This window comes from Mus musculus, chromosome 2 (assembly GCF_000001635.26).
Source record: "Mus musculus strain C57BL/6J chromosome 2, GRCm38.p6 C57BL/6J".
Taxonomy (NCBI): Eukaryota; Metazoa; Chordata; class Mammalia; order Rodentia; family Muridae; genus Mus; species Mus musculus.
The window spans coordinates 36461874-36482087 of record NC_000068.7 but is presented as its reverse complement, the minus strand read 5'-3'; the positions used below and the strand labels follow the sequence as shown (position 1 = coordinate 36482087).

At 38.6% G+C, this 20214-nt stretch overlaps 1 protein-coding gene across 1 annotated transcript; it reads left to right on the top strand.

Moving 5' to 3' along the window:
- Window positions 1-1959: 1959 nt before the first annotated feature.
- On the top strand, window positions 1960-2901 carry Olfr341 (olfactory receptor 341). Its single transcript, NM_146950.1, has one exon. The coding sequence runs from the start codon at window positions 1960-1962 to the stop codon at window positions 2899-2901; it is 942 nt and encodes a 313-aa protein (NP_667161.1).
- Window positions 2902-20214: the final 17313 nt, after the last annotated feature.

Sequence of the window (20214 nt, the reverse complement as noted above, 5' to 3'; positions counted from 1 at the left end):
CACTGCAAACCTGTCTAAGCATAGAGATAAAGGCATACCCAAAAAACCTCTCCATAGAGTATTTTTCTTAAACTTAGCCAGTTTTGAAACAGTGGGAAATCATCTTCTTTGCTCACATTTCACTTTAACACACAATTTCTGCTGGGTTTTCTTCCAATTTTCCCCCAAATCTCTGTGACTTTTGTTGTAATAGCACATGATGTTCAGATTATAGCTAGTTTTCTTGGCTTCTCAAGTCTGCTTTCTACCTGATATCCAGCAAGCCTTTTCCTATTTTATGCTATTTCATTTTTGTGTGTATTGATGCCCTTGAACAGATGGATAATTTTATAATAGCAAATTATATCATTATATCACCCTGCTCTTCGTATATTTTCCAAACTTTACATTCTGCGATTGGCAATTACCTTGGGTTTTCCTTGACTCTCAAAACCCCTACTACTCTCCTTTCGAACACTTGCCTAAAGATCCCTTTTTATAATTTTTCTAAGTATGTTATTCCACTACAGGCTGTTCATAGAACATATTTCAGCTTCTTTATCACCTTGACCTCTTGTAACTTGACATATTCTGAAAACCATGGTTGCTTGTTTCTCTAAATTCATTTCTCAACATATAGTATAAAAAGACATAAAATAATATTTCTTATTGCAATATTGCTCAAAATAGCAAAGTATTAAAAACAATCTACCCAAACAGCCAAATAATTAGCATTTTTATCATTATGAAGTAATTATTACTACAGAAATGAGTGAGAAATTAATTATAATTAATTTCAGGCAATGTCACCTTAACTGAATTTTTTTATGTACAGAGTGAGATGGATTATATATAGGCACTTTAAAGATGGTCTTGAAAGCCTGGAAAGTGTGACATGGCAAATAGGTAGTTGCTAACACAGAGACATACTGGCCAATAAATAAGACTTCCCATAGATTAAAACAACAAACTCTCTCAGCCACTAGAATATCAACTCTAATTTTATCATGTTCCTTTTCCTATTGTTTAATGATTATTCACAGAGATGGGGATGATTAAATGAGAAAGTGAGAAATGGCAGTTAAGCAATAAAGAAAACATGTAGAAAATGCATAAAAAGTAACCCTTTCAACTTAAAAACCTAGGTTAAGAATAAAGCAGGTAACATTTGTTTTTGCTAGAAAAACACGAAGAATTATTTTGGCTGAACTAAGAACTGGTAGGAAAGTCAACTATTTCCAGGTGTTCTCTGTACTTGCACGAGATGCTTAGGTTGGAGCTGAAGATATCCATATGGAATCAGGGTCATTTTATGCAGCCTAGGAAGAGTGATGGAAGAGTGAGCTCACTGAGAAAAAGTAATAATAGGAAGGTCTCATAGCTGCTTATAAGCTTCCACTGGTCTTTATATTGTTGGCTCAGACTCATGCACTTAATGCTTTGACAATATGCACATGTTGCTTCTGCTAATTCCCAAGATCCTGTTTTGTTGATGTTGTTGTTGTTGTTGTTGTTGTTTGTTTTGTTTTTGTTTTTGTTTTTCAGATGCAAAAATGTTCCCTGGGTTCCACTATCTGGTTTCAGCTTATGGAATGAAAGCCTTAGGTAAGTACATTCAAGAAAGTGATTTTTCTTTTGGCTGGTATCAATTTACATACTAAATCCTTAATCTAAAATCGTCTTAGTGAATTACAGGCACCTTGATCTGGAAATGGATTGATAATTTTCCTGATGTTATAGTGTTCCCCTATAAGAAAAATTCAGTTGATTTCAAGGTAGAAAAATTACATCCTTCTCCAAACCATCACAGCTCATTTTTGTCACAGAAATCTTCATATTAGAGTTAGAACACATATATTAATGGTTCAAACTAGTGTTAATTTCAGTACTTGTGATTCATAAAATGTTTCTACAATGTAATAGTTGAAATAGCTTCTCTTTTGTTCCCACTTCTTTCACTCACAGCAGAAGAGGAAGAACATGAGGAGAGATAATGAGAGCACTGTGTCTGAGTTCATCCTCCTGGGGCTCCCCATTCAGCCAGAGGATCAAGGCCTGTATTCTGCTCTGTTCCTGGCCATGTACCTGACAACTGTGCTGGGGAACCTGCTCATCATCCTGCTCATCAGGCTGGACTCTCACCTCCACACCCCCATGTATTTCTTCCTCAGCCACTTGGCCTTCACGGACGTCTCTTTCTCATCAGTCACAGCTCCAAAGATGCTCATGAATATGCTGACACACAGTCAGTCCATCTCATATGCTGGTTGTGTTTCTCAGGTATACTTTTTTTCAACTTTTACTGATCTTGACAGTTTTCTTCTGACCTCCATGGCCTATGACAGGTATGTGGCCATCTGCCACCCTCTGCACTATACCACCATCATGAGTCAGAACCTCTGTGTCCTTTTAGTAGTAATGTCCTGGGTTTTATCCTCTGCCAATGCCCTTGTGCACACCCTTCTCTTGGCTCGCCTATCTCATTTTAGAAATAATACCATTCCCCACTACTTCTGTGAACCCTCTGCCTTATTGAGCCTGTCGAGCTCAGACACCACCATCAATGAGATGGTCATCCTTCCTTTAGGTACACTAGTCATTACCCTGCCATTCATATGCATCCTGGTCTCTTATGGCCGAATTGGAGTCACCATTCTGAGAACTCCGTCCATCAAGGGAATCTGCAAAGCCTTGTCCACGTGTGGTTCTCACCTCTCTGTTGTTTGTCTGTACTATGGAGCTATTATTGGGCTTTACCTAGTTCCCTCATCTAATAACACCAATGACAAGGATGTCATTGTGGCTGTGATATATAGTCTGGTCACACCCATGGTGAATCCCTTTATCTATAGTCTGAGGAATCGGGATATAAAAGGAGCATTGAGAAATATCCTCAACAGGAGACTGTGTCCACAGTGGTAATAATGGTCTTTACTCTTAGCATCCCTTCTTCCTTCTCTTCTTCTCCCATCCATCCTTTCTTCCTTGTCAGGGAATCTTCATTAGGCTGCCTTTCTTCACTCACTTCTCCCTGTACAGTTTTCTTCTCCATTTAACTATCTTTTTGACATTCAGTGTCTTGGGAAAGTTTCTAAAAAACCTTCTACATATTTTTCTTGTAAAATTTTAATTGTTTATATAGTCATTACAGTTTCCTTTTTTTAGATAGGTTCATAGCTTTCATAGCAAAGACCTTTTCTTCTCTGCAGATAACAGAAAGATTTATTGCCTTAGATAATTTTATTTTATTTTTATATTTTATTTTATAACATACTTTAAGATTCTGGCAGAAACTATTAATATTTATTATTTTTATCTTACCTTTTTGTGTATTGGTGCTTTGATATACATATGTGTCTGTGCATCATGTTTATGCCTAGTGTCTGCAAAGGCCATTAGAGTGTGTCAGACTCTCTAGGATTTGGCTTACAGATGTTTGCGAGCAACTATATAGGTGCTGGAATTCAAACGTGGGTTCAGTTCTCTTAATCACTGAATCATCTTGTCTGCCTCTTATTTTTTTAGTTTTTTTAGTTTTTTAGTTTTTGTAGTTGACACTCAGAAGTGTCAGATATTTATTGGATATATTGAGCTGTTTTGACACATGTAAATAGTTCATAAAATCAACATAAAAGAATGCATAGTAATTTATTCAACTATTTAGCATGACTCATTTAGCATGAAATTCTTTATTCTAGCCTTAAGTATAATATATAGTATTTATAATCACTACATAGTGAAACATATGAAAAAAACATTTTTTCTCAGAATACTTTAGTACTTCCTGACCAACCTATGCCTATCCATTTTTCTTATTTTATTTGTAATATTATCTAATTTATGAAAGCTTTATTATTTGTATTATTGTGGCTATACTCAATTCATTATGTTTTTTGACAAGTTCTTGGTTATGATCACTAACTAAAATGAAAGTATACTGTTTCCTGTACAAGATAAAAACAAGGATAAGCTCTCTGGGGCACATAAAGGTCCTGGGAAGAGGGTATATCACAACTATAAACAAGACTTTGGCATAAGCCTCTATGGAGCACTGTAGTTATGTGCAGTTTTCTCATCCTAAGGAGAAAGTTCTGCTTTTCTGGGTGGGTGATGAAGGATAGTTAGGTAGATATTCAGAGGTCTTAAGTGTTTGAATTAAGTTCAAGTAGGTCTTTAGAGCAATTTAACTCAAATATATTTTATTATGAAAAGGAGAAAGAAAGTTACTTGCTCAACTACAATCATTATATACCATGAAGTTATTTCACGTTTGGTCCTTGAGAATCAACCTCTGCTGATGCAGAGGAACTTTTAATTACTAGTTGGCTGTAAGACAGATACATTTGTAGAGTAGCACAGCAGAGTTTAATGGCTATTTAAATGCATTTCAAACAGCGCTTAGCAGAATTTAAGCTACTGTGTGTTAAAATTCTGATACTTTTTTTTTAACAAGCAATAATTTATATGCTTATTGGAGATTTTATTTAGCTGTTACACAATGTTAGAAATAATAAGTAAACAGATAAGTCATAAAAGTTATACATAGGTTAGATATGTATGCTGTATTTTATATTCATATGTGTTCAGATTCATACACTTATAACATTTTAATAATAATATTAAGCAAAATACTCATTAATTTCTAGACTTAAATAGTAGAAAACTTTCAGTGTTTTTAATGAGCATATGGCACACACACATTATATAAATAGTTTTTCTTAATTATTTTATTTATTTACACCCCAAATACTACCTTCTCTATCATTCTTCCTTCCAGAGTTCTTTACTTAATCCTCCCTCCCCTTTACCTCTTAGAGGGTGTTTCCCCTAGGCATTCCCTGTCTCTGGGGCATCAATTCTCTACATGATTAGGCACATCCTTTACTACTGAGGCCACACAAGGCAGACCTCTGCTATATGTGTATTGAGGGCCGTGGACCAGGCCCTGTATGCTCTTTGGATGGTAGCTTAGTCTCCGGGAACTCCCAGGGGTCCAGGTTAGTTGATACCATTGGTCATCCATCATATGGTGTTGCCATCACCTTCAGTTACTTCAATTATTCTTCTAACTCTTTCATAGTGGTCCCCAACCTCAGTCCAATGGTTGCCTGTAAATATCTGCATCTGTCTCAGTCACCTTTTGGTAGACCCTATCAGAGGACAGCCATGCTAGGTTCCTGTCTGCAAGCACAACATAGCATCAGTGATAGTGTTAGGGTTTGGTGCCCTTCCATGGAATGGATCCCCTAATGGGCTGGTCACTGGATGAGCTTCCCTTCAATCTCTTCTTCATTTTTGTCTCTGTATTTCTTTTAGATGGGAACAAATCTGGTACAAAAAAAAATTGTAGGTAGGTTGGTAATCCCATCCCTCCACTGATGGCCCTGTCTAACTACTAGGGGTAGTCCCTTCAGGGTCCATCTCCCCACTCTTGGGCATTTCACCTAATGTTACCCCCATTGAGTCCTGTGAGCCTCTGCCATCCCAGGTATCTGGGACTTTCTAGAGGTTCCCCCACCTCCTACCAGTGGCAGCTGCATTGTTCCATTCATTCTCCTGACCTTTGGACTTCTGCTCTCTCTCTCCCCTTAGTTAGGGTTTTACTGCTGTGAACAGATACCATGACCAAAACAACTATCATAAGGACAATATTTAATTAGGGCTAGTTTACAGGTTCAAAGGTTCATTCCATTATCGTTAAGGCTGGAGCATGGCAGGCATCATGTAGGAGGATCTGAGAGTTCTACATTTTGTTCTGAAGCCAAAAAGAAGAAGACTGACTTCCAGAGAGGTAGGTTGTGGGCTCGTAAGACAGTACCCACAATGACACAGTTCCTCCAAAAAGGCCATATATACTCCAAGAAGGCTACACTTCCTAATTGTGTCACTTTCTGGTCCAAGCATATTCAAACCATTACATTCTACTCTCTAGCCCAGATAGACTTGTTCAAACATATGAGTTTATGGGGGCCATACCGAAGCATAGCATAATGCAAAATACATTTTGTCCAACTTCAAAAGATCCATGGTACAGCAGTCTCAACAATATTAAAAGTGCAATGATCAAAGTCTTTTCTGAGGTTCATCCAATCACTTAACTGTAATCCCCAAAGCCAGACAGGAAACCAACTGCACAAACTCCAAACTCTTCATTTCTGTGTCTGATGTTGAAGTGGTCTTTAGATCATACACTCCTTTTTTTGTTGACTTCAACAATCTCCTTTCCTCTGGACTGTTTCTACTCCTTGTTAGTAGCTTTCCTCAGCTCTAGCATCTCAACATTCCTGGAGTTTCCAAGGCAAAGTCAATGTTACAGATTCTTATTTCAATGTCTGAGAACCACACATGATCTTCTGATGTCATTCTAATAGCTAAAGAATATGCTTTCAACAAAAATTAATCAAAAGAGATGGGGAAAGACATATCATACTCATCAAAGGAACAGTAATCACTAAGATGATTATTCTATCTTAAACATCTCTGCCTCAAACCCAAAGGTATCCACATTTGTAAGAGGAATACTACTAAAGTATAAATCAACCCTCATGCATTGATAGTGGGAGACTTCAATACCTCACTCTCACTAATTGACAGGTCATCCAGAAAAGAAAAGAAAAAAAAAAACAGAGAAAGAATGGTGATAACAGACATTATGAACTAGAAGGATCTAACAGATATCTGCAGAACATTTCATCCAAACACAACATAATATACTTCAGCACTTTACAGAACACTCTCCAAAAATGGCCACAGACTCTGTGAAAAACAGATCTCAACAGGTACAAGAAATTTAAATAATACCTGATATCCTATTAGACTATCACAGATTAAAGTTGAATTTTAACAACAGAAACATCAGGAAAACTTTGAACTCATAAAAACTGAAAACTCTCTACTGAATAAGATTACTGGTTCAAGGGAGAAATAAAGATTAAAGACTTCCTAGAATTCAGTGAAAAGGAATGCACAGCATTCCCAAACTAATGTGACACAATGTAAGTGGTACTAAGAGGAAAATTTTTAGTACTAAGTGCCTACTTAAAGAAACTGGAGATATTTCAAGTAGGAAATTAACAATATACCTGAAGGCTCTAGAACAAAAAGAGGCAAGCTCACCCAAGAGGAGTAGATAGCATGACATAACCAAAGGGGTGGATAAGAGCAATATCATAAAATCAATGCAAAGAATCAATAAGACAAAAAGTTCTTCCCACAACTTGGTCCAGGGCAGAACTGATGCTCCAGATGCCCTCCCACACCCAGATATAGCTTGAATCCCAGGAGATCCATCACAACCAGGCTCACAATCTCATAGGTGGGACAGGATCCAGTCAGAGCCAGCCAGGCCAGTTAACTTCCAAGATAAACAGATGGCAAGAGGCAACCACAAGAACATAAACAACAGAAAACAATGCCACTTGGCAACATCAGAACCCAGCTCTCCTACCACAACAAGCACTGGATACCCTAACACACCTGGAAAGCTACACACTGACCTAAAATTGAATCTGAAGAGGATAGAGTACCTTAAGGAGGACATAAATAACTCCCTTAAGGAAATACAGGAAAACACAAACAGGTGAAGGAATCGAACAAAACCCTACAGGATCTAAAAAAGGAAAACAGATACAAAAGAGAAATAACAAAGGGAGGCATCCTGGGAATGGAAAACCTAGGAAAGAGAGCATGAGTCACAGATGCAAGCTTCACCAACAGAATACAAGAGATAGAAGAGAGAATTTAAGTTATAGAAGATACCATAGAAGATATTAACACAATAGTCAAAGAAAATACAAAGTATAAGAAGCTCCTGACTCAAAATATCCAGGAAACTCAGGACACAATGAAAAGACCAAACATAAGGATAACAGGAATATAAGAGAGTGAAGATTCCCAATTCAAAGGGACAGGAAACATCTTCAACAAAATCATAGGAGAAAACTTTCCTAAACTAAAGAAAGAGATGGTTGTAAATGTACAAGAAGCCTACAGAATACCAAATATATTTGACCAGAAAAGAAATTCCTCCCATCACATAATAATCCAAAGACTAAATGCACAGAACAAAGAAATAATATTAAAAGTGATAAGGGGAAAAGGCCAAGTACCATATAAAGGCAGACCTATCAGAATCATACCAGAATTCTCAACAGGATATGGAAAGCTTTTTGGGCTGCTTCTGGAAATTTTGCAAACCCTTGTCACTGGGCTCACACAAGGAAGTAGGCTGAAATTAGATAAGAATATTTACATTTTGGCTAATATAAAGCTCAAGATAAACTCAGCTGAGGAATGTGTGACATTCCTTTTATCTTGGTCATTCTGATATGCCCTTGGAAACAGTGACCACAGGGCTGTGTTTACTGCTTTGTTTGATCTCTTTGTTTACTGGGGAAAAATAAACCCACTTCAGCCTCAGCAATGGCTAGAGTCATGTTTTGATGTTGTCTAATAGTTTTTTTTTTCTTTTCAATCCTCACACCCTCACTTGAGACCCTGTTGACTGACTGAGCTGGATCAGTCAGATGGCACCTCAACACTGGAGCTCAAATATAAGGGATACAGTGAAGGACACCAAAGGAAAGGGAACTCAAGCAAAAGCAAAGACAAATGAAGAAGAGGCCGGAGAGAGCGTGGGATGGAGAAACAACAGAGATTCTTGGACAGGGGTCCTTTGGGCCTTCATCCTCAGCCAGGAGGCAAAGCTGAGACCCAGATCCTCGCATACCTTCCCTACCAGAGGAGAGTCAGCCTCCAGGGAGGGCTCTGACCCTGAGACTCACGTGAGATTGCCATCGTATATCCTGGGTCTCTCAGAGACCACTACACACAGGAGAGTGTGTGGGCCACAGAAAAACAGAGCTTCTTGGACAGGGTCCTTTCAGGCCTTCATCTTCAGCCAGGAGGCAGAGCTGAGCGTCAGACCTCTGAGCACCTTTCCTGCAAGGGGAGAGCTTCACTGCAGATAGTGCTCTGACCACTGGGACTAAGGAGAGAGTTGGACTCCCAGGAGTGCTGACAGAGGCTAACAGAATCACAGGAGGAACAAGCTCCAGACAGAGACAACTAGAACATCTAACACCAGAGATTACCAGATGCCTATAGGCAAACATAAGAAGCTTCCTAACAGAAACGAAGACCACTCAGCATCATCAGAACCCAGTATGCCCACCACAGCGAGTCCTGGATACCCCAACACACATGAAAAGCAAGATTCAGATTTAAAATCATATCTCATGATGCTGGTAGAGGATTTTAAAGGACATTAATAACTCACTTAAAGAAATACAGGAGAACACTGCTAAACAGGTAGAAGTCTTTAAAGAGGAAGCACAAAAATACCTTAAAGAATTACAGGAAAACACTGCTAAACAGGTAGAAGTCCTTAAAGAGAAAACAAAAAAAAATCACTTAAAAAATTACAGGAAAACACAACCAAACAAGTGATGGAATTTAACAAAAGCATCCAATATCTAAAAATAGAAATAGAAACAATAAAGAAAACCCAAAGGGAGACAACTCTGGAGATAGAAACCCTAGGAAAGAAATCAGGAACCATAGATGCAAGCATCACAAACAGAATAGAAGAGGTGGAAGAGAGAATCTCAGGTGCAGAATATTTCATAGTAAACATTGACACAACAATCATAGAAAATGCAAAATGCAAAAAGATCCTAACTCAAAACATCTAGGAAATCCAGGACACAATGAGGAGGCCAAACCTAAGGAAAATAGGTATAAATGAGAATGAAGATTTTCAACTCAAAGGGCCAGTAAATATCTTCAACAAAATTATAGAAAAAAACTTCCCTAAGCTAAATAAAGAGATGCCCATGAACATACAAGAAGTCTACAGAACTCCAAATAGACTGGACCTAAAAAGAAATTCCTCCCAACACATAATAATCAGAACAACAAATGCACTAAATAAAGATAGAATATTAAAAACAGTAAGGGGAAAAGGTCAAGTAACATATAAAAGCAGACCTATTACAATTACAACAGATTCCTCACTAGAGACTATGAAAGCCAGAATATCCTGGACAGATGTTATGCAGAACCTAAGAGAATACAAATGCCAGCCAAAGCTACTATACCCAGCCAAACTCTCAACTACCATAGATGGAAAAACCAAAGTACTCCATGACAAAACCAAATTCACCCAATATCTTTCCATGGATCCAGTCCTTCAAAGGATAATAAAGGAAAAACTCCAACACAAGGAGGGAAACTATGCCCTAGAAAAAGCAAGAAAGTAATCCATCAAAAAAACTAAACGAAGACAGCCACAAGAACAGAATCCAAACTCTAACAACAAAAATAACAGGAAGCAACAATTCTTTTCCTTAATACAAATGGGACCTCATAAAATTGCAAAGCTTCTGTAAGGCAAAAGATACTGTCAATAAGACAAAAAGGCCACCAACAGATTGGGAAAGGATCTTTACCAATCCTACATCCAATAGGGGACTAATATGCTGCAATATGTACAAAGAATTCAAGGTTTTTGATCCACTTAGACTTGAGCTTTGTACAAGGAGATAAGAATGGATCAATTTGCATTCTACTACATGATAACTGCCAGTTGTGCCAGCACCATTTGTTGAAAATGCTATCCTTTTTCCACTGGATGTTTTTAGCTCCCTTGTCAAAGATCAAGTGACCATAGGTGTGTGGGATCATTGTAAGCCTTCAATTCTATTCCATTGATCTACATGCCTGTCGTTGTACCAGTACCATGCAGTTTTTATCACAATTGTACTGTAGTACAACTTGAAGTCAGGCATGGTGATTCCACCAAAGGTTCTTTTATTGTTGAGAATATTTTTTACTATCCTAGGTTTTTTTGTTATTTACAAATTGCCCTTTCTAACTCTGTGAAGAATTGAGTTGGAATTTTGATGGGGATTGCATTGAATCTGTAGATTGCTTTTGGCAAGATTTTTACTATATTAATTATGCCAATCCATGAACATGGGAGGCCATTCCATCTTCTAAGATCTTCTTCAATTTCTTTCTTCAGAGACTTTGTCAGAGACCATCCCGTGAGAAAGTGAGCCCTTCACAATCTTCCTAACAGGCCAAATGGCCTTGTACTAAGAGCTGATTATCACCCCTTTCCTCCGTATTCCTTTCTTGGCACCTGAGGCTGTAAAAGCTGAATTATAGTCCCCTCTTCCCTATCTCTTCCTGAGTTCCCATGCCATCCAAGGACATGAGTTACGCCTGAGCCCAGCCTGACTCCCAAGGCTGTCAAGGAGGATTGATGTTCCAGAGATAAGATCCAGAGTGCCCACTGCCTGGCGCCTGACTTCGGCCCCCATGTCAGCAGATGCCCACTTCTTTGTTCTTTGTATAATTCTCCCTCGACCCCTCCCATATTCCCCACGATGTATGCTTTAAAAAGAAGGCACCTCAGCATAATAAACAAGACCTCGAAAGGTACCCTTCCTGGTCTCCTACTCCTCTTTTTCTTCCTTCCATCTCCTTCCAGGTTTGCGGTCCCCCTCGCAGCCATGAATAACTGAATCACGCGGGACGGGATAAGACTTGAAGTTCTTGTCATACATATCTTTAACTTCCTTAGTTAGAGTCACACCAAGGGTTTTTTTTATTATTATTATTTGTGACTATCCTGAAGGGTGTTGTTTCCAAATATCTTTTTCATCCTGTTTATTCTTTGTATACAGAATGGCCACTAATTTGTTTGAGTTAACTTCATATCCAGCTACTGCACGGAAGCTGTTTATCAAGTTCAGGAGTTCTCTGGTGAAATTTTTAGGGTCACTTTTATATACTATCATATCATCTGCAAATAGTGATATTTTGACTTCTTCCTTTCCAATTTGTATCTCCTTGATCTTCTTTTGTTGTCTAATTTCTCTGGCTAGGACTTCCAGTACTATATTGAGTAGGTAGGGAGGAAGTAGGCAGCCTTGTCTAGTCCCTCAATTTAGTGGGATTGCTTTGAGTTTCTCTCCATTTAGTTTGATGTTGGCTACTGGTTTGCTGTATATTGCTTTTATTATGTTTAGGCATGTGCCTTGAATTCCTGATCTTTCTAAGATTTTATCATGAAGGGGTGTTGTATTTTGTCAAATGCTTTCTCAGCATCTAATGAGATGATCATATGTTTTTTTGTCTTTCAGCTTATTTATGTAGTGGATTAAATTGGTGGATTTTGATATATTAAACCATCCCTGTATCCCTGGTTATGATAGATGATCGTTTTGATGTGTTCTTGGATTCGGTTTGGGAACATTTTAATGAATATTTTTGCATAGATATTCATAAGGGAAATTGGTCTGAAGTTCTCTTTCTTTGTTGGGTATTTGTATGGTTTATGTATATGAGTAATTGTGGGTTCATAGAATGAATTGGATAGAGTACCTTCTGTTTCTATTTTTTTAAATGATTAAAAAAATTATTTTCTTTTATTTTTCATACATCCTGTGAGTAAACACAAAGACTTTATCTGAAAAGCTTTATGCTTTATGTGTAAGCATTAATTGGCTTTGAATTTAATTTTTTATTATAATTTTTTTATTAGGTATTTTCCTCATTTACATTTTCAATGCTATCCCAAAGGTCCCCCATATCCACCCCCCCCAATCCCCTACCCACCCACTCCCCCTTTTTGGCCCTGGCGTTCCCCTGTACTGGGGCATCTAAAGTTGAAAAGTCCAATGGGCCTCTCTTTGCAGTGGTGGCCGACTAGGACATCTTTTGATGCATATGCAGCTAGAGACAAGAGCTCCGGGGTACTGGTTAGTTCATATTGTTGTTCCACCTACAGGGTTGCAATTCTCTTGAGCTCCTTGGGTAATATCTCTAGCTCCTGCATTGGGGGCCATGTGACCCATCCAATAGCTGACGGTGATCATCCAATTCTGTATTTGCTAGGCCCCAGCATAGTCTCACAAGAGAGAGCTATATCTGGGTCCTTTCAGCAAAATTTTGCTAGTGTGTGCAATGGTGTCAGCATTTGGAAGCTGATTATGGGATGGATCCCTGCATATGGAAATCACTAGATGGTCCATCTTTTTGTCACAGCTACAAATTTTGTCTCTGTAACTCCTTTCGTGGGTGTTTTGTTCCCATTTCTAGGAAGGGGTAAAGTGTCCACACTTTGGTCTTCCTTCTTCTTGAATTTCATGCATTTAGCAAGTTGTATTTTATATCTTGGGTATCCTAAGTTTCTGGGCTAATATCCACTTATCAGTGAGTACATATTGTGTGAGTTCCTTTGTGATTGGGTTACCTCACTCAGGATGATGCCCTCCAGGTCCATCCATTTGCCTAGGAATTTCAAAAATTCATTTTTTTAATAGCTGAGTAGTATTCCATTGTGTAAATGTACCACATTTTCTGTATCCATTCCTCTGTTGAGGGGCATCTGGGTTCTTTCCAGCTTCTGGCTATTATAAATAAGTCTGCTATGAACATAGGGAGCATGTGTCCTTCTTACCGGTTGGGATATCTTCTGGATATATGCCCAGGAGAGGTATTGCTGGATCCTCTGGTAGTACTATGTCCAATTTTCTGAGGAACCACCAGACTGATTTCCAGAGTGGTTGTACAAGCTTGCAATCCCACCAACAATGGAGGAGTGTTCCCCTTTCTCCACATCCTCGCCAGCATCTGCTGTCACCTGAGGTTTTGATTTTAGCCATTCTGACTGGAGTGAAGTGGAATCTCAGGGTTGTTTTGATTTGCATTTCCCTAATGTTTAAGGATGTTGAACATTTTTTCAGGTGCTTCTCAGCCATTCGGTATTCCTCAGGTGAGAATTCTTTGTTCAGCTCTGAGCCCCATTTTTTAATGGGGTTATTTGATTTTCTAGAGTCCACCTTCTTGAGTTCTTTATACATATTGGACATTAGTCCCCTATCCGATTTGGGATAGGTAAAGAGCCTTTCCCAATCTGTTGGTGGCCTTTTTGTCTTATTGACAGTGTATTTTGCTTTGCAGAAGCTTTGCAATTTTATGAGGTCCCATTTATCGATTCTCGTTCTTACAGCATAAGCCATTGCTGTTCTATTCAGGAATTTTTCCCCTGTACCCATGTCTTTGAGGCTTTTCCCTATTTTCTCCTCTATAAGTTTCAGTGTCTCTGGTTTTCTGTGGAGTTCCTTAATCCACTTAGATTTGACCTTAGTACAAGGAGATAGAAATGGATCAATTCGCATTCTTCTACATGATAACCGCCATTTGTGCCAGCACCATTTGTTGAAAATGCTGTCTTTTTTCCACTGGATGGTTTTAGCTCCCTTGTCAAAGATCAAGTGACGATAGGTGTGTGGGTTCATCTCTGGGTCTTCAATTCTGTTCCATTGGTCTACTTGTCTGTCACTATACCAGTACCATGCAGTTTTTATCACAATTGCTCTGTAGTACAGTTTTAGGTCTGGCATGGTGATTCCACCAGAGGTTCTTTTATCCTTGAGAAGAATTTTTGCTATCCTAGGTTTTTTGTTATTCCAGATGAATCTGCCAATTGCCCTTTCTAATTCGTTGAAGAATTGAGTTGGAATTTTGATGAGGATTGCATTGAATCTGTAGATTGCTTTTGGCAAGATAGCCATTTTTACAATGTTGATCCTGCCAATCCATGAGCATGGGAGATCTTTCCATCTTCTGATATCTTCTTTAATTTCTTTCTTCAGAGACTTGAAGTTCTTATCATACAGATCTTTCACTTCCTTAGTTAGAGTCACGCCAAGGTATTTTATATTATTTGTGACTATTGAGAAGGGTGTTGTTTGCCTAATTTCTTTCTCAGCCTGCTTATACTTTGTGTACAGAAAGGTCATTGACTTGTTTGAGTTAATTTTATATCCCGCTACTTCATTGGAGCTGTTTATCAGGCTTAAGAGTTCTCTGGTGGAATTTTTAGGGTCACTTATATATACTATCATATTATCTGCAAAAAGTGATATTTTGACTTCTTCCTTTCCAATGTGTATCCCCTTGATGTCCTTTTGTTGTCTAATTGCTCTGGCTAGGACTTCAAGTACTATGTTGAAAAGGTAGGGAGAAAGTGAGCAGCCTTGTCTAGTCCCTGATTTTAGTGGGATTGCTTCCAGCTTCTCACCATTTACTTTGATGTTGCCTACTGGTTTGCTGTAGATTGTTTTTATCATGTTCAGGTATGGGCCTTGAATTCCTGATCTTTCCAAGACTTTTATCATGAATGGTTGTTGGATTTTGTCAAATGCTTTCTCAGCATCTAACGAGATGATCATGTGGTTTTTGTCTTTGAGTTTGTTTATATAATGGATTACGTTGATGGATTTCGGTATATTGAACCATCCCCGCATCCCTGGGATGAAACCTACTTGGTCAGGATGGATTTTTGTTTTGATGTGTTCTTGGATTCGGTTAGCAAGAATTTTATTGAGGATTTTTGCATCGATATTCATAAGGGAAATTGGTCTGAAGTACTCTATCTTTGTTGGGTCTTTTTGTGGTTTAGGGATCAGAGTAATTGTGGCTTCATAGAATGAGTTGGGTAGAGTACCTTCTGTTTCTATTTTGTGGAATAGTTTGTGAAGAACTGGAATTAGGTCTTCTTTGAAGGTCTGATAGAACTCTGCACTAAACCCATCTGGTCCTGGGCTTTTTTTTTTTTTTTTTTTTTTTTTTTTTTTTTTTTTTTTTTGGTTGGGAGACTATTAATGACTGCTTCTAATTCTTTAGGGGATATAGGACTGTTTAGATCATTAACCTGATCTTGATTTAGCTTTGGTATCTGGAATCTGTCTAGAAACTTGTCCATTTCATCCAGGTTTTCCAGTTTTGTTGAGTATAGCCTGTTGTAGAAGGATCTGATGGTGTTATGGATTTCTTCAGGATCTGGTGTTGTGTTTCCCTTTTCATTTCTGATTTTGTTAATTAGGATGCTTTCCCTGTGCCCTCTAGTGAGTCTGGCTAAGGGTTTATCTATCTTGTTGATTTTCTCAAAGAAGCAGCTCCTTGATTGGTTGATTCTTTGAATAGTTCTTCTTGTTTCCACTTGGTTGATTTCACCCCTGAGTTTGATTATTTCCTGCCTTCTACTCCTCTTGGGTGAATTTGCTTCCTTTTGTTCTAGAGCTTTTAGGTGTGTTGTCAAGCTGCTAATGTGTGCTCTCTCTAGTTTGTTTTTGGAGGCACTCAGAGCTTTGAGTTTTCCTCTTAGAAATGCTTTCATTGTGTCCCATAAGTTTGGGTATGTTGTGGCTTCATTTTCATTAAACTCTAAAAAGTCCTTAATTTCTTTCTTTATTCCTTCCTTGACCAAGGTATCATTGAGAAGAGTGTTGTTCAGTTTCCACGTGAATGTTGGCTTTCTATTATTTATTTTGTTATTGAAGATCATTTTTAGTCCATGGTGATCTGATAGGATTCATGGGACAATTTCAATATTTTTGTATATGTTGAGGCTTGTATTGTGACCAATTATGTGGTCAATTTTGGAGAAGGTACCATGAGGTGCTGAGAAGAAGGTATATCCTTTTGTTTTAGGATAAAATGTTCTGTAGATATCTGTTAAGTCCATTTGTTTCATAACTTCTGTTAGTTTCAGTGTGTCCCTGTTTAGTTTCTGTTTCCACGATCTGTCCATTGATGAAAGTGGTGTGTTGAAGTCTCCCACTATTATTGTGTGAGGTGCAATGTGTGCTTTGAGCTTTACTAAAGTTTCTTTAATGAATGTGGCTGCCCTTGTATTTGGAGCATAGATATTCAGAATTGAGAGTTCCTCTTGGAGGATTTTACTTTTGATGAGTATGAACTGCCCGTCCTTGTCTTTTTTGATTGTTTTGGGTTGGAAGTCGATTTTGTTAGATATTAGAATGGCTACTCCAGCTTGTTTCTTCATACCATTTGCTTGGAAAATTGTTTTCTAACCTTTCATTCTGAGGTAGTGTCTATCTTTTTCTCTGAGATGAGTTTCCTGTAAGCAGCAAAATGTTGGGTCTTGTTTGTGTAGCCAGTTTGTTACTCTATGTCTTTTTATTGGGGCGTTGGGTCCATTGATATTAAGAGATATTAAGGAAAAGTAATTGTTGCTTCCTGTTATTTTTGTTGTTAAAGTTGGCATTCTTTTCTTGTGGCTGTCTTCTTTTAGGTTTTTTGAGGGATTACCTTCTTATTTTTTCTAGGGTGTGGTTCCTGTCCTTGTATTGGTTTTTTTCTGTTATTATCTTTTGAAGGGCTGGATTCGTGGAGAGATAATGGCTGAATTTAGTTTTGTCGTGGAATACTTTGGTTTCTCCATCTATGGTAATTGAGAGTTTGGCTGGAGTTTGTGTTCTCTTAGTGTCTGTATAACATCTGTCCAGGCTCTTCTGGCTTTCATAGTCTCTGGTGAAAAATCTGGTGTCATTCTGATAGGCTTGCCTTTATATGTTACTTGACCTTTTTCCCTTACTGCTTTTAGTATTCTATCTTTATTTAGTGCATTTTTTGTTCTGATTATTATGTGTTGGGAGGAATTTCTTTTCTGGTCCAGTTTATTTGGGGTTCTGTAGGCTTCTTGTATGTTCATGGGCATCTCTTTCTTTAGATTTGGGAAGTTTTCTTCAATAATTTTGTTGAAGATGTTTGCTGGTCCTTTGAGTTGAAAATCTTCATTCTCATCCATTCCTATTTTGCGTAGGTTTGGTCTTCTCATTGTGTCCTGGATTTCCTGGATGTTTTGAGTTAGGATCTTTTTGGATTTTGTATTTTCCTTGATTGTTGTGCCAATGTTCTCTATGGAATCTTCTGCACCTGAGATTCTCTCTTCCATCTCTTGTATTCTGTTGCTGATGCTCACATCTATGGTTCCAGATTTCTTTCCTAGGGTTTCTATCTCCAGCATTGCCTCACTTTGGGTTTTCTTTATTGTGTCTACTTCCCTTTTTAGGTCTAGTATGGTTTTGTTCATTTCCATCACCTGTTTGGATGTGTTTTCCTGTTTTTCTATAAGGACTTGTAACTCTTTAGCAGTGTTCTCCTGTATTTCTTTAAGTGAGTTATTAAAGTCCTTCTTGATGTCCTCTACCATCATCATGAGATATGCTTTTAAATCTAGGTCTATCTTTTCAGGTGTGTTGGGGTGCCCTGGACTGGGCGAAGTGGACGTGCTGGGTTCTGATGATGGTGAGTGGTCCTGGTTTCTGTTAGTAGGATTCTTACATTTACCTTTCGTCATCTGGCAATCTCTGGAGTTAGTTGTTATAGTTGTCTCTGTTTAGAGATTGTTCCTCTGGTGATTTTGTTACCCTCTATCAGCAGAAGTTGGAGACTAGCTCTCTCCTCTGAGTTTCAGTGCTCAGAGCAGTCTCTGCAGGCAAGCTCTCCTCTTTCAGGGAAGGTGCACAGTTATCTGGTGTTTGGACCTCCTCCTGGCCGAAGATGAAGGCCCAAAACAGGATCTTTCCCAGAAGCTGTGTTGCTTTGGCCTGTCACAGAAGCTGTGTTTTTCAGTAGTCCACACTCTCACCTGTGTAGATTACTTTCCGCGGAGTCCCGGAACCAAGGTGGCAGCCGCGGAAGCTGAGGCAGGACCCTCTCGGGCCGGGCGGGCAACTGTGCTCTGACCTGGAAGGTGGCCGGTTGTCTGGAGCCGAAAATGGCGCCGCCTCAGAAGGTCTGTGGCTCTTGCCTGTCCCAGAAACTGCTGGCCTCTGTATTCCACACCCTCACCCGTGCAGCCTGCCCTCCTCTGAGTCCCGGAACCAAGGTGGCTCCCACGGAAGCTGAGGCAGAAGCCTCTCGGGTCGGGCAGACAGTTGTGCTCTGACCTGGAAGGTAGCCGGTTGTCTGGAGTCGAAAATGGTGCCGCCTTCTGTTTCTATTTTGTGGAATAGTTTGAAAAGAATTGGAATTAGGTCTTCTTTGAGGGTCCAATAGTACTATACACTAAACCCATCTGGTCCTGGCCTTTTTTTTTTCTTTTGGTTGGGAGACTTTTAATGCATGCTTCTATTTCTTTAGGGGAAATGGGACTGTTTAGATTGCTATTCTAATCCTGATTTAAATTTGGTACCTGGTATCTGTCTAGGAAAATGTGCCTTTCATCCAGGCTTTCCAGTTTTATTGAGTATAGCCTTTTGTAGTAGGATCTGATGATGTTTTGGATTTCCTCAGGTTCTGTTGCTATGTCTCCTTTTTCATTTCTGATTTTGTTAATTAGGGTACTATCCCTGTGCCCTCTAGTTAGTCTGGCTAAGGGCTTACCTATCTTGTTGATTTTATCAAAGAACCAGCTCTGTGTTTGTTTGTTTGTTTGTTTGTTTGTTTTTTGATTCTTTGAATATTTCTTTTTGTTTGTTTTGATTGATTTCAGCCCTAAGTTTGATTATTTCCTGCCATCTACTCCTCCTGGATGAATTTGCTTCCTTTTGTTCTAGAGCTTCTAGGTGTGCTGTCAGGCTGCTAGTGTATGCTTTCTAGCTTCTTTTTGGAGGCACTCGGAGCTATGAGTTTTCCTCTTAGGACTGCTTTCATTGTGTCCCATAAGTTTGGGTATGTTGTGGCTTCATTTTCATTGAACTCTAAAAAGCCTTTAATTTCTTTCTTTATTTCTTCCTTAACCAAGGTATCATTGAGCAGAGTGTTGTTCAGCTTCCACCTGAATGTTGGCTTTCTATTACTTATGTTGTTATTGAAAATCAGCCTTAGTCCGTGGTGCTCTGATAGGATCTATGGGGTAATATCAATATTTTTGTATCTGTTGATGCCTGTTTCTTGACCAATTATATACTCAGTTTTGGAGAGGGTACCATGAGGCGCTGAGAAGAAGGTATATCCTTTTGGTTTAGGATAAAATGTTCTGTAGATATCTATTAAATCCATTTGTTTCAAAACTTCTATTAGTTTCCATGTATCTGTGTTTAGTTTCTGTTTCCAGGATCTGTCCATTGATGAGAGTGGGGTGTTGAAGACTCCTACTATTATTGTGTGAGGTATAATGTGTGTTTTGAGCTTTATTAACGTTTCTTTAATGAATGTGGCTGCCCTTGCATTTGGAGCATATATATTCAGAATTGAGAGTTTATCTTGGAAGATTTTACCTTTGATGAGTATGAAGTGCGCCTCATCATTGAAGTGAGTTTTTTGATAACTTTGGTTTGGAAGTCAATTTTTTTTTCGATATTAGAATGGTACTCCACCTTGCTTCTCTGGACCAATTGCTTGGAAAATTGTTTTCCAGCCTTTTACTCTGAGGTAGTGTCTGTGTTTTTCCCTGAGGTAGGTTTCTTGTAA